This window comes from Lasioglossum baleicum, chromosome 6 (genome assembly GCF_051020765.1).
Source record: "Lasioglossum baleicum chromosome 6, iyLasBale1, whole genome shotgun sequence".
Taxonomy (NCBI): Eukaryota; Metazoa; Arthropoda; class Insecta; order Hymenoptera; family Halictidae; genus Lasioglossum; species Lasioglossum baleicum.
Window position 1 is genome coordinate 5,003,584 of NC_134934.1, and position 14,478 is coordinate 5,018,061.

Below are 14,478 nucleotides of genomic sequence, written 5' to 3' on the forward strand. Positions count from 1 at the left end.
CCTACGGCCGGCACAGGTGCGGCATATGCGCCGGCAGGAGGTCGTCCAAAATTGAGCCAATCCGGCCTTGAGCAGCTCCGAGCGTAGCTTGGACAATATTCTGCCCGTTTCTGCCCTAGGCAGGCTTGGCTCAAGGCGCGCCTGTTTGTCTGGGTACATATGTAGGAACATTGCGCACGATGTATCGCGCATCGCGCGGTATCTGATCATATCTGATCTTTGTACGTATTTAGTGTCAGAGAGGATATCCTCTCTGGTACCATCTATATATGTACTTAATTATTGCGCGCTTACATTCGTTATTCTGTTCTTCACACATATTGCTTCCAATTGATGCACGATAATCAACACAATGTTATAAATAGACTGCGGATTTTATGCATTTATGACAAAAATGGGTAAGCAGTGGACATATTAAAAAGATTTAAAAACATCAACGTAGATAATTGAAAGAAGAAATTTTTATTTCACTCTTGTGTCTTTCCCAAGTAGCCACGTACGTCCCTAAAACGTACGCAGAATGGACGTAGGACGTTTGGACGTGAACCGTACGTTTTAGGGACGTACGTGGCTACTTGGGGTCAATGCAAACATATTTTATTTTGCATAAAGATCCGCAGTCCAGTTCTAAATATTATATTAGTATGATCGAGACGCGATCAATTCTGTAGATTCATATACACAGCTACACAGTTTGTAAACACACATATATATATGCACGTATATATGTAATATGTATTGTATGTATATGTGGAAAATGTAAGAGTCGGTTAATGAGTCGACTATACTGTATGTGTGCATGTATGCATGTATGCATGTATATGAACATGTATGTAGGTACCTATATGTGTACTGCATACAATCGCCCTGACGCGTCGCGTCATATATGTATAATTAATTAACTCCGTTATCGTAAGTGTTTAATCGGGTATAACATGCATATTAATATGTATATTCGATGATTATACTTTCACGGTGATCGATCGAAACGAGACATTCGATTCGCAGTGTAAATTCAAAATAGAGCACAATAAAATTTTTATATCAAAATTATTTATCAATTGCAAGTTATAATAGGAGCTAATAAGCTAATTCTCTATAACAATTATTGCCGTGCCGGTTACAATTTACAACTGGGCACGACACAATCCAAATAGAGTAGGATGCTATTAATAAACTATTGAGGAAAATATTGAAATGATCGTGTTTATTTAATTCATTGACAATAATATTATTAATATACGAATGTTACATTACACTTATTATTAATTTACAATAATTCTCTATAACGCTTATCGCCGTGCCGGTTACAATTTACAACTGGGCACGACACAACACAATACACAGACACAACATCCTAAATACGTTCAGTGGTTTAGCGCGTGTAGCGCCTATCGCCTATCGCTTTGCTGGTTCTTCTTGCTGTTGCGCAACGAGTTCGCGCAGCGTCTCAGTGTGTGCACAAAGGAGCAAGTGCATTCGTTACATGATGCATCCTTAAAGAAAATTTACCTCTTTCGCGATATATGTCGTTTTCATGAAGATTCCGCGGAACAAGTTTTATAAGAATACAGTTCCGTACGAGTAGCTTTCTAACAACGGAAACAACGACGGGTGAGCGAAAACTTTCGGGAAACATTACTTGGCTGAGTCAAACAAAATGGCGACTTTTCTCTTCTTGGCGGTACTGTTTACTTGACCGTGATCGTTATGTTTCTCACAAAGTGTGCTACGCGAGAAGTGTTGTGTACTTAATCATCTTACTATCGACCAATCGACCGACATTAATGTAACCATGCATCTTTAACAACTCGCATAGTGTTTACGATCGTTAACGTCTTCACGATCCTATACCTACACAATAGGTAATACTGCGATAAACGTGAACTACACAATTGGATGCAACACGTTTTTGCGTTTCGTTGTTCTATCACGCTTCTAGTTTTTCTGAAAACTACTTGGAACAAAACTTGATGCGTACAGTTCTATTTAGTTGCTTTTTATTGTACTATAACCATATTTTTCACATAACTATATGTTTTGTTAATTACCTAGAGTATTTACCATTTTCCTATACTCGTATGGCGTTATCATGTCCATGAGAAATGATTTTCTATCTCTCGGGGAATTTATAGCATTTTCTCCTTGCAGGCATAATTGTTTTTGGGATTTAGGTATGGATACTTACTCTTCTTTCTACCTTCTCGTTTGAAAACTTGTACTATTATATTTGTTTAGCTTAAGAAAAATGTCCAGTTCGTACGTTATTGAGCCACAGGAAAGTGGATCGGACAAAAAAGATGACACTTTGATCATAGTTGTCAATGACGATGGTACAATATCTGTTGATCAAGAAACATTGCAAAGTTTAATTGGTAAGTTTCATTTCCTGTTTCATTTATATTTTCAACGATCTCTAACATTACACAGTTGCATGTATTTACAGCGAATCAATCCAATGCTAATGTTAGCGTGGTTAGACTTGGACAAGCTGAAACAGACACAGAAAACGGCGATATAACTCTAACTGTAGATCCTCCAACTTTTACTACCACTAACGTAAATTCTGGTGGTGTTACTACCGACGCGACTAGTTTGGTCGATCCTTTCATGGAGATGGATTCTGAACAACTAGAAAGATTAGAGACAGCTCTACAGAGCGAAGAAGCGAAACAAATTCTTGGAGAGAATGTCACAGCGATGCTTGGTAAGCATTACTCTTGTGTGTCTATGTAATTGGTCATATTAGTATGTACCTCATATAATAAACTTGTATTTTATAGATATGCTAACAGTAGAAGAGCAACAAAACTCTATACGGTATAGCGTTGAACTAGATCATTGCTATACAAGTAGATTATCGCCTTCCGATCCGAAACCACGAGATCCTTTACCTACTACCGAATCGCCAACGCCTGGCGATAATTTACAATATGAGCATCAAGTTTCTCCTAGTCAGGGAACATCAAATGCAATGTCATCCATTGTCGACAGAGAAGGGGCAGTAACAGCGACAGCGACGGCAACAACGAAGGGAAAGGGTATCGTGAAAACTGTGAGTATCCTGTAAAGCATAAGATATGAGTGTAAGCGTTGTTTCTCACCGGTAACATGATATTTGATTCCTCTTTCAGAGTAAACCTGTAGGTCGTCCACGGAAGAATATTCAACCGACTTCTGTTACGACGTGCAACAATGCAAGACCGTCTCCGAGTATAACAAGTACACCTAAGTCTATTGGACATTCGTCGACTAGAAATTTAACAGGGGCATTGCATCAAGGAATAGGAAGACGTAATTATGCGATCTGTTTAACAGCGATATTATTTCAAATCGAAAACGCATTGTACATCCGATTTCAATCGATGACCGATCATTTTGTTTGCTTTATCAGAGCAGGGGAGGTCGAACGACGAGGAGGAGGAAGAACCCACGTCGTCGTCCATTGAATCGTCCGACTCGGAACCTCCATCGGACAACGATTCTGATTTTGGACCTCGTGGTCCCAGAAGAGGCGGCATCAGAGCTAGGGGAGGTAGAAAAGGTCTTACTACCAGAGGTGGTAGTATGGCGGCTACTCGTAGGAGAGGGTCGAATAAACAAATGGATATAGAGCAAGTCCGTAGGTTGGACATGGAAATGGCTGCAGCGGTAAATGCTATGAAGAGCCCGGAGAAAGACGAAAGATCTGGTAAGATAACAGCACAATAATAATACAATATTAATACAATTTAAGAATTCCTTCCATACATTGAGACTCTTTTTTTCTGTTTGTTAGGATTTCCTCTTGTTAGAGGTAAAAGACAGTTTAAAACTACAATTGGTAGGAAAAAGGAAGAATCGCCACGCGTCGAATCATCTACAGTTACTGCGAACGAGAACACCTCGTTACCATTCGAAAAGCCATTACAAACTACGAATCAAGTGAAAGCCAATTTGATCAGTGCCAATATGATTAAAGGCGATATGATTCTTACAAAACCAGGTCAAGGAAAGAACAATCAAAAAGTGACTTTTGTGCAGAAACAAGTACTCGTCAAGTCGAACGACCTGAAGAGTATGGACCCGAAGAAACAATTAGTATTTCCCAAGGGAAAATTTGTGGGCCAAACAGGAACCAAAATTTTTGCAACTAAAGATGGAAAATTGGTTCAAGTGCCCATAACCGCTAAAGCTATAACTTCGAGCGTACCGGTCAGTCAGATCAAGGGTACAGTGCCACAGGTTTCTTCTACACAGCAACTTATCTTGAGTCAGAGTCAAACGTCGCATACACAGCAGCAACCACAACAACAGCAGTCGCCGCAACAACAACCACAACAACAGCAGTCGCCGCAACAACAACCACAACCACCACCACAACAGGCAGTAAAAGTGTCTACGCCTGTTAATATCTCGAAAGCAAAGTCATGCGACGTGAAAAAGGAGAAAAGGAAGTCCGATAGTTTCGAGATGATCGGAAAAACTGAGATTGAATCTGGAAAAGCTGTAGAGTCTAAAATTTTGGACGGTTAGTTGATAAGACCGTGTAATATACTAGCTGCTTCAAGTCTATATACTTCAGTATTTTCGATTAAAGATTTCGTTCCAGGTTCGAAAAAACATCCAAAGAAAGAAAGTCGGAAGTCACCGGCATATATGGTGGACAGTCTAGGCCCTGCGCTTTTCTCGACGCCCGATATTATTCGTCGAGTCGGTACGAACGGCGATGCAAAAATTCAGGAGAACGTAGTAACGTCATTAATTTCTGTAACACCAGTCACAAACACTACCACCACAGGAATTGCTAATTCGTTTACATCAGCAACTCCGGCATCAGTTCCGGCAACTGCGTCGTCGTCGTCTTCGTCGTCGTCATCATCGTCGTCGTCGTCATCCTCATCCCCCACATCCAATCGTACAGGTTTGCTTTATCTTTTCGCATCCAGATACTATATACATATTCTTACGACGATTCTACAGATTGTTTAATCGTTCACTCAATATCGTGTCAAAAGGTCTCGTCGTTTCTACGCCAGTCGAGCGAATAACGCATTCAGAATCTCATCCGCCCTTGGAAAAACGGGAAAATCGTGATTCTCTGATAGAAAGCAACGAGAACGAATCGAAATCGGAGTTGAAGACTAATGGGTCAGAAGAGTTGCAGACTCCTTTAGATTCAGGTAGATTTCGAAACAGAATTCTTGAAAACAAGCCATTCTCTATGCGCATCGATTTGTCAACATTTTACAGGTAGCATAGCAGGTGGGGAACATTTACTGGCTACATTAGAAATGGAAGCCAGTCAACACGAAGAGGACTTACTTGCAGAAGCATTGATGTTGCAAGAAGAACTTGGAGTCGATTTGGGCGAACATGTACTTGAATATTTCAATTTTTCGAAACATTGTATTCATTTTGACTGTTTTCTAGTTGAAAAGTTTTAATTTCGATCTCTTTCTCTTTTCTTCTTGATAACAATACTGTAGGGTGGTGCGCTCGTCGAACAAGGAGGAGGAGGCGTAACGTCCGAATCGTTACCATCGAATAGTACGCTTGCACCGTCGTTGCTCGCATCCGATCAAGAAACAGTGAAACCTTCAGATACTCTAACGACAGCGGCGGTGACAAGCACAGCAGGTACTGCAGCCATGGTAACTACAACAATGGCTAGCGCGACTCGAGAATCGGTAAAGAAATCAACAAAAGACGAGAAGGAGCCAATTCAAATAATTCGCGGAGGCCGAGTAATTACGTTACCTCCTATCGAGGCGCCAGCCACTAGAAGCAAACGGTTGCAAGCTAAAGTCGAACCTGCTCAAAAGCTGTTAGAATCAGTAAAATCGGCAGAAAAGTTTAGGTAAGTGTCCGACCGAGCTAACCAATTACATGGGCAACTATCGTACGCGTGCAATGTTTAGTATAGATGAATCGATTAAAAATGTTCCGTCCGACGTGTATACACGCATGTATATACACATATATATATATATACTACACATACATATATATATCTATATATACATATACGTTTGCAATATTTACAGTTTGCAAACGGTACCGCAAAGATCATTGCAAATTCTGAAAAACGAAACACCCACGAACATTATAGATCAAGATGAAGAGATTGTAAACGAAGATCTAATGGAAGAAGACGACGAAGAGGTAGTTGATGAGGAAGAAATGGATCAGATTGCCGGTGATGAAGAGGAAGAGGAGGATGAGTTACAAAAACAAATTGGAACAGTTGAGGAAGACGAAGAAGAGGCGGAGGAAGAACAGGAGGACGAAGAGGAGGAGGAGGAAGAGGATAATTCGGATTCGGAAGACGATCCTGACAGGCTCTGGTGTATATGCAAACGACCACATAACAATCGTTTCATGATTTGTTGCGACGTGTGTGAAGATTGGTTCCATGGAAAGTGCGTGCACGTTAGTAAAGCTATGGGTAAGGTTGAAAAGTAAACAATACGGTTTGCAACTTTCAGCACACGTTTAGCAAAATTATTTATATTTATTTCCTGCTAGGTCAACAAATGGAAGAGAAAGGAATAGAATGGGTTTGTCCAAATTGTTCGAAGAAAAAGGAGGAAGAATTGAAAACGAAAACGAACACGAATACGCCAGGTTTAATTGGAAAGCAACGCGTTCTGTCGGGTGCTACGACAGACAACACTATCGCTCTAAAGAATCTTTCAGCCGTTAATCAGGCATCGGTTGTTGGAGAAATCGCAACCCCAATCCCTTCTAGTTCCGATTATAGTGACGTCCAATATTCCGGCAACGGTAATGGTACTGGCAATGACAACAGCAGTAGCAGCAGCAGCATGCAATGCGTTGTTTGTAAAAAAGAAGCAAGGAATTCTAGCATTTATTGCTCCGACACTTGTATACTCGCACACGCACAAGAAACTCTCACCAAAGACAAGCCAGCATCGACAGGATCAACAGCAAGCCCAAAGGGAACAAGGCCGCTACCGTTGGACGTTTCTGCCAAGGCGAAATCTGAAAGTAGGGTGATCGTTTTCGAAAGAAAAACCGGAAAAGTGTTGAGCGGTGAGTAAACAACGTTCAGAATAATGAGCAACACGTTCGTAAAATAATGGGCATTCGGGCTCATCGTTTTACACAATCCTTTCTATTGTATACTAATCATTGTTTCCATCGTTTCTCACATTCAATACAAATTGTGAATATTTCAGGTGTCGACGCACCAACAAGATCAAACTTGCGTACATGGTTAAAAGAGAATCCTACATTCGAAGTTGTAGGGTCGAATAATGTCGGTCCGTTGCAAATAGGAAAACCAATTGCAACGATTCATACGCAACAAATGCCTGGTAAAACAGTACGTATTCAAATTATTCTATCATATAGTATACTGTATTATAATTTACTATAAAATTCTTTGATCTTTTGTCATTGATGATACGCTAAAGTAACTTGTTGACAAAATAACATAATCAAAAAATTTCGTTTAAGGGGAAATCTACGCTGTTAACTTCTGGAAAGGGAGCAAATCTTCCGAAGATGACGTATACCAAAATACCAGGTTCGAAGCAAATGATAATAACGACGGGAAATAAAAAATTTACGGTAATTTCTGCAGGGCAACAGCAACAACAAATTCAAACGACGAACACAAAACCGATACAATTGAAGCAAACGGTACTCGCCCAATCGAACAAAAGCCCTTTCGTGTTGAAAACGACAACCATCAAATCCAGCACCCCGGTGCAGGTGAAACAGCAAAGCGTAACGACGCCCAAACAGACACCACCTGTGAAAAGACAAGAGGTAAAGCAACTGGCCGTCCAATCGAAATTACAGGTAAAACCGAGTCCACCGAGAAAGCCTGAACCCGAACCAATTAGGCTGAACATAAGAAGAACATTGACAGAGTTATTGTCGAGTCGTATAAAAGAGACGGAGGATTTGAAGCTAAGCGACGACGAGATTGGCGATCTAGCTTTCAACATCGAGTTGGAGATGTACAAATATTTCAAAGATACCGGAGCAAAGTACAAAGCCAAATACAGAAGTCTCGTGTTTAATATAAAAGATACGAAAAACTTAACGTTGTTTCGAAAAATAGCCGACAGATCGTTAACTCCTGATGCGGTGGTAAGACTAAGTCCTGATGAAATGGCCAGTCAGGAGTTGGCCGAATGGCGAGAGAAGGAGACGAAGCACCAATTGGAGATGATTAAAAAGAACGAGTTGGATTTGATGGCACAAGCAAAGTCTATCGTCGTGAAAACACACAAAGGCGAACAAATAATTGAGAACGACGGCGGCATCGATCATGTCGATCCGAAAACTCCGGTCCAAGATATTGTTACGGCATTGAATAGCGCGGACAGTATAACATCAACGGTGGACGACTCGGAGAAAGAGATCGAAAGAATGAACGACGAGGAGCGGTCAAGGGTGAAGGAAGATGCTAAAAAGTCGAAGACTTTCGACGAGAAAAGACGGAAAGAGAAGGAGAAAGAGAGGAGTCGGGAGAAGGACAAGGTGAAAGATAAGGAAGAGAGACGGGGGCGAGAGAGAGACAGCAGTCGTTCGAAAGGAGTCGGCAAACGCGACAGAAGTACGAGCAGAGGCAGACACAAACACGGTAAAGACGACAGAGAACGTAGCAAGACCAGGGAGAAAAGCAAAGAAAGAAAGTCACGAGAGAAGGAGAGCAAACGTGAGAAAGAGAGGGATCGCGACAAGGAGAAAGATCGTGATCGATCGAGGACTAGAGATCGCGACAAGACAAAAGTTCGGGAGAAAGGAAGCAAGGAGAGAAGCAAGCTAAAGGATAAAGATAAGGAGAGGGAAAGGGGAGAACGACATAGAAGTAGCGTCGGTGGTGGTGGCGGTAGCGGCCTTGGCAGCTGCGATAATAATCTAAAGACTCGCAGCGGTACCAGTGGATTCGTATACTGCGAATCGAAGGAGCTCGATAAACGAGAGGACGAGAAGAAGAGAGACACGGAGAAGAAAGAGGATTCGATCGGATTGGCCGGTGGATCTTCGTCCGAAAAATCGATTGAAGATCGTCTGTGGCGTCATATAGAGGATGAGGCCACCACTAACACGATCGACGGGAATGACTCCGACGTATCGGACAGAGAACCAACCTCAACCGTCACGATAAAGACCCCGGACATCAACGACGATCTGGACAGGGACAGAGAACAAGAATCCCTTTCGAGCACCGCCGATAGGGACGCGTCGAAAGGGGGTTGGCAAACGGTATGGAGAGGTTTCGTCAATATGGTGGATGTTGCTAAATTTTTTATTACCGCGCAAGAGGTTAGTGGTCACGCGAAAGATTTGATGGACGACTTGCCGGATACGGTGGACGTTGTTGGTAGAATCAGTCATGAAACCGTTTGGGATTATATCTCGAAAATGAAAAAGACCGGTTCGAAAGAAATCCTTGTGATCCGTCTTACCGCCGCCAACGACGAAGAAAAGATTCCCTACATAACGTTGTACAGTTATCTGAACAGCAGAAGTCGACTTGGAGTAGTTGGCAATGTCTCGAAGAACATCAAGGATTTCTACATAATGCCGTTTTCGAGTCAAAGCACGATACCCCAGGTTTTGTTGCCCTTGAACGGCCCCGGTTTCGAAGAGCATAGACCACACCTTTTGCTAGGAATTATCGTTCGTAACAAGAGGAAGCGGTTCGTCGGCGTCACCTCGTCAACCGTACCGATCAAGATGCCGAAAAAAGATTCGGACCGAAGCTATACTCCGCCGTTGATTGGCATTTCGAAAGACAAAGTATGCAGTTCGAACGTGAGCACGGCGATTGCGGGTACGGTCGCGATTACGGCAACAGCAACCTCGCCGATTGCCGCCTCGTCCTCTTCTCCCATTGCAGTAACGGTAGGTAGCATCTATCAGAAGAGCACGATCGCCACCGCAAAGGAGAAGCAACCACAGCAGCAGCAACATACCGTCACCCAAACCACTCTCGACACTCTAAACAAAGCGCATATAGGGATGCCGAGAAGCACGATACTCGACACTGCGGCTATATGCAAAATCGTTCCAGAACTCTCATCCAAGATAGACCTTACTTCCTCGCCTGGTAAAGCGCCGATCGACGACGACGGCGACGAGCCTTACAGCCCCGGTCAGATGGACGAAGAGCAATCCGATCGTGATTTGCGAACCGCTTCGACCACTTGCGCAACCGCCTCTGCTTTGCCATCGATAACGATTGGAATCGATGGGTCGTCGATCGATAACGGTATTATTTCTTCCAGTAAAAATTCAAACGAACTTCAACGAAAAATGGAGGAGCTAAATCGACAAATCGAAGAACAGAAGCAACAAATTCAAAGCATTAGCTCGTCGTTTCTCGGTGAATCAACGTCTACTTTGCCGGTGAGAATTTTAACAAGATTTATTTTTTACGAAATCGATTGTTATTGTTTTTCCTATTGCCCTGTTGTAAATAAAATTGATTTCGATTTACCTATGGTATCCAGTTCCTATCCTCGAGCTGCTTTAGATTCTTGCTTCGAAACTTGTTACGAAACAACAGTTTCCTTTTTCTCTTCTCTGTCTAACAAATATAACAAATCGTATTTCTTTAATGTATCACGTTATCGCGTTGCTTACTGTACGCGAAAACATTTTCGTTTTCGTCAAATAAGCGTGAAACATTCTTACCGAAACGTGAACTCGTGCAAAACCAGACAAGAAGTAAAAATCTGTTGGTAGCTCCATTCCTTTCCTGTCTCGAGGATTCTCTTTTTCTTTGGGTGTACCGATTCGCTCGGTCGAGTCGAATCAGGTAGGACTATACATGTCATCACAGCAGTTCTGTCTTTACGGTAAGGTAAAAGAATTGCGTATCCCAAACCATTCGGGCAGTCGTTGTGTTTCATTGATTACGGAAAATGGCCGATACTTGCGCTCTCGCTGTTCTTCAATTCTCACAAACGCGTCTATTTACAAATATTTTACTCTTTCCCTATACTCCCCTTCCCCCTCTCACTATTTAAGTGTATATACACATATGTAGATACATGTATACATACGTGCACATATGTTTTTAGAAGCAAATAATAATACTATTGTATGGCGCGTACGCGCACAAGCATATTATTCATTTTTGTATGTGTGTGCCAAGGTACGTTTCTATATACATGCGTATATATAAACACATACATTTATGCATTATAGCGCGAAAAGAAAAAGATTACTTAAAGGGAAAAACGCTTCAGTCATAAGCGTATGGGTTGCAATCATATTACTGCCGTTTATAGTTAGACTCGTTTCATTCAACTCGGGAATTGCGAATCATGATCAGATAATAATAATGTTTATTATTTTTGTTCGTTTCAGGGCTTAGGGCTAGATCCACCGATTAGCGACGAATGCGATGAAGCTTACAGCCCTCCGGATACAAGATCGTTCACACCACCGCCGCCTGGTATATCAAAATTCGCACAACCGATTCTCGACAAAGTATCAAATATAACGATACCACCAAATTTGCAAGAAATTCTAGCAAACGTAAAGCGGCAAGAAAACTCCAAAGTAGATCCGTATCTACCATCGAAACCGAGCGCCACATTTTTAACTGCCGTCAACTCGTCCATATATCAAAACTCAGAAAAGTATTCCTCGGCATCGCCCGCAAAAATCACGGTCGGTGGATCGAATAAATCCAGTTCGGACAAGCCTCCGCTCGAAACGATTATTCATAAAGATTCCGTTTCGAAAGAGAAAGAAAGCAAGAGTACCCTAAGTTCCTTGAGCGACTTGGATTTAATTAAGAAAGCGGAGGAGGAATTAGCCGCTGTCGCAGCCGCTGCAAGTGCAACCGCGACCGCAAATTCAATGGTTTCAGGAAATCAGACAACCGAACATACCACGCAACCAGTTTTATCCACAACTCCAACTCTTCCAACTATAATAGGACCTCCTGCACCGACGATGATGCCAATCTCCTCGGTTAGTTTAACCGCGAGCGGAGACCCTACTCGCGAACCAACCGCGTACAAGAGCTCTTACCCGGAACCTTTCAAACGCAATTTGGCTCCTGAACAGCCGAAACCTCCTGGCCTCGAAGATGAGGATTTCCCACCATTTCCATCCACGCCACCGAACGTAGACACTAACGCTGCAAGAATGACACCATCATCCCGCTCTAAATTCGTTCCAAAAAGTGGTATCGTGCTGAGCGTGAAAAGAAAATTGAGCGAAGAGAGTGTCGTTTCTTCTTGCCCTTCGAGTAAAGCATCCAGAATGAAGTCACGCTGGGGTCAAGGCCCCTCCGATTCGGTCGATTAGTTACACTAGTGGACGTGCGAGAACTTTCCTTCAGCATAAAAAAGAACTCGAAAACTTGTACAATATCATCAACAGCAGCAGCGCCATACACGAAGATGGATTGCAAAATCAACCATCGACTTTATTGCATAGACGTTTTTCATCGATCACCGGAATCGGAGTTCGATCGACATCGGTATCGTTCCAAAATACTTCCTACTAATAAGCAATGAGAAGCAAACTTTGTATTTTTTGCGTATGCTGTTATACCGATATACAAAAATCGGGTTGGTGCATCGTAAGAGGAAAGCTCTATCGACGACTCGAGAAACGTCACTTGTAAATACCAAAGCGGCGCAAACGAACGCTTTTAATATCATACGTCGAGCCTACCGCGCTACGTGTACATAGCCTCCTCATAAAGTCTGTAATATATTGTTCAAAAATCGAAAGGCTAACAAAGAAGAAGATTATGTAAGACGGTGGCGCATGCACCTCACGCGTTCATGTCGTCAGTGTATATATATAAATTAGATGTAAGGATCCACACAAGAGCAACCAGTTTCAACCGAACGCTCATTTTTTCATTTGTTGGTCAACCATATGAAAATCGATTTTCAGCGACGAGAACTTCCACAATGCGCTGCAATTACTGTTTAGCGACACGTGAGCAAACGCCCGAACGATTCCCCGAGTTGCCTGCAATCAACCACACTATTTGTCCACGTACGAAAAAAATTGTTTTCAACGTTTATGCAAAGGACGCGTAGAATCTTCGAGTCCTCGACGCGCAAGTCGCTGCCACTGCAAGTATGACGACAATACGAACAATGTTTATTCCTTCAGCTTAAACGGAATTTCTGATCGACGAAAGACCAAACAATAAATTTCGATTCTTGTTTCGTATTCGCTTCTGATATTTGTATACGTACGTCCTGATCATTTACACTGCGCTTCGTGGTTAACGCACGATTTTGTATGTATCTGTAAATACATATATATATGTATGTATATACATGTACATATATATATATATATCCAATATATAGGTATATATACATAAGACGTACACCACTACTAATGTCGCATCGTTCACGTCGATTTTACGCTATCCTCTCCTCCGATGAGCCCCGATTTCCTCCTGCTTGATTTTCCTTCCGAATCAAACCGTTCGAGCTTTATCAACGATAAGGCAACCACTGTTCGCCTGCTTCCTTGTACACGCATACGTAAGATATAGTGAGCCTCGAGATACATGATCCGAAATGTTGCGACGAATAATTATCGACCATCGTCAATCGACAGTCTACCTTTGTATCACGGAGTCCTGCTATGAAAACTGCAACTCGAACGTAATACATTCATACGAGCACGTGGAAGTTTAATAAGGGACGTATATTTCTGAGGAAGGCGTTTGAAGGAATAGAACCATCCCCTTATCGATTCATACTTCATTATATGTATTTTCAAAAAACCAAGTCTTTATTCAATTACCGCCGAAACACTCTATTTGTATACATATATATATGTATGTATGTGTAGGCGTACACGGTGTTAAAACTCATTTTATACGAATGAAAATTTATTAAATTTCATTTTTGTACAAGTTTCCGAATAATGAGCGAGATGCGTACATTATATACATATAATTAGCAATTCACTGTAGACGCGTAATCGTATCATTATCAGCGTTATCCGTGTTGTTTTCATTAATTATTATTAGTACGATACATTATTTTCTTTATCGTTACTGTTAGCGCCTACCGCGTTAACAATGCCTTTATATCGTCGCACGACTGTATCGACCGTTGCCTTTATAACCGAGAACGTCACTTCTACAGTTACATTATCAATATTAACACATATTTTCAATTGTTAGAACCCGTAATATAGTACACTCGATTCGTTGTGTCGATCTCTACATTGCGTTCGACAACCTCAAATGTTAATTTCAATGTACACGCATATGTAGGTCACTTTAATACGAATTATATGTTTCAGTATGATATTTTGAAATACAGATCTTATGTAGGAAGACTAACATTCCAAAGGCTGTAAAAAATTTCATTAACAAAGTATATATGGAGTATTCTGTAACAATACCTACATTAATAGTTATACGTATATGCTTCTCCGTTAATTGCCAACAGAATAGATATTTCAAAGAATCCAAATTTCAGAAACCGATCTCTCCTTTCCTTGTCTTTGACT

General features: G+C 41.7%; 1 protein-coding gene and 1 long non-coding RNA gene across 7 annotated transcripts; one reads left to right on the forward strand and one right to left on the reverse strand.

The window, feature by feature from the left end:
- The first annotated feature begins 1,415 nt into the window (after positions 1–1,415).
- Positions 1,416–13,173, forward strand: Pps (protein partner of snf). Of its 6 annotated transcripts, XM_076426262.1 has the most exons (17): positions 1,416–1,865; positions 2,056–2,174; positions 2,239–2,375; positions 2,447–2,707; positions 2,784–3,055; positions 3,135–3,294; positions 3,395–3,691; positions 3,779–4,510; positions 4,580–4,903; positions 4,998–5,162; positions 5,233–5,357; positions 5,469–5,839; positions 6,027–6,427; positions 6,508–7,035; positions 7,182–7,327; positions 7,462–10,371; positions 11,338–13,173. In XM_076426262.1, the coding sequence occupies exons 3-17, from the start codon at positions 2,249–2,251 to the stop codon at positions 12,286–12,288; spliced, it is 7,770 nt and encodes a 2,589-aa protein (XP_076282377.1). In that variant the 5' UTR covers positions 1,416–1,865; positions 2,056–2,174; positions 2,239–2,248; the 3' UTR covers positions 12,289–13,173. The 6 variants fall into 6 exon arrangements, with proteins under 6 accessions (XP_076282377.1, XP_076282375.1, XP_076282376.1 ...); XM_076426260.1 differs by having other exon boundaries at positions 1,416–2,174; XM_076426261.1 differs by lacking the exon at positions 2,056–2,174.
- LOC143209946 (uncharacterized) lies at positions 8,420–11,049 on the reverse strand. Its single transcript, XR_013009164.1, has 2 exons — positions 10,660–11,049; positions 8,420–10,552 (listed from the first exon to the last, which is right to left on the reverse strand). It is a non-coding gene; the product is annotated as an uncharacterized LOC143209946 (long non-coding RNA).
- Positions 13,174–14,478: the final 1,305 nt, after the last annotated feature.

What these genes read in the sequence shown, in the direction of transcription:
- Pps (XM_076426259.1), top strand. Translation starts at nt 2,249, where the DNA reads ATGTCCAGTTCGTACGTTATTGAGCCACAGGAAAGTGGATCGGACAAA. An exon ending in AGAGTCTAAAATTTTGGACG is followed by an intron (nt 4,511 to 4,579) that starts GTTAGTTGATAA and finishes TTTCGATTAAAG; the next exon opens with ATTTCGTTCCAGGTTCGAAA. An exon ending in AACCGGAAAAGTGTTGAGCG is followed by an intron (nt 7,036 to 7,181) that starts GTGAGTAAACAA and finishes TGAATATTTCAG; the next exon opens with GTGTCGACGCACCAACAAGA.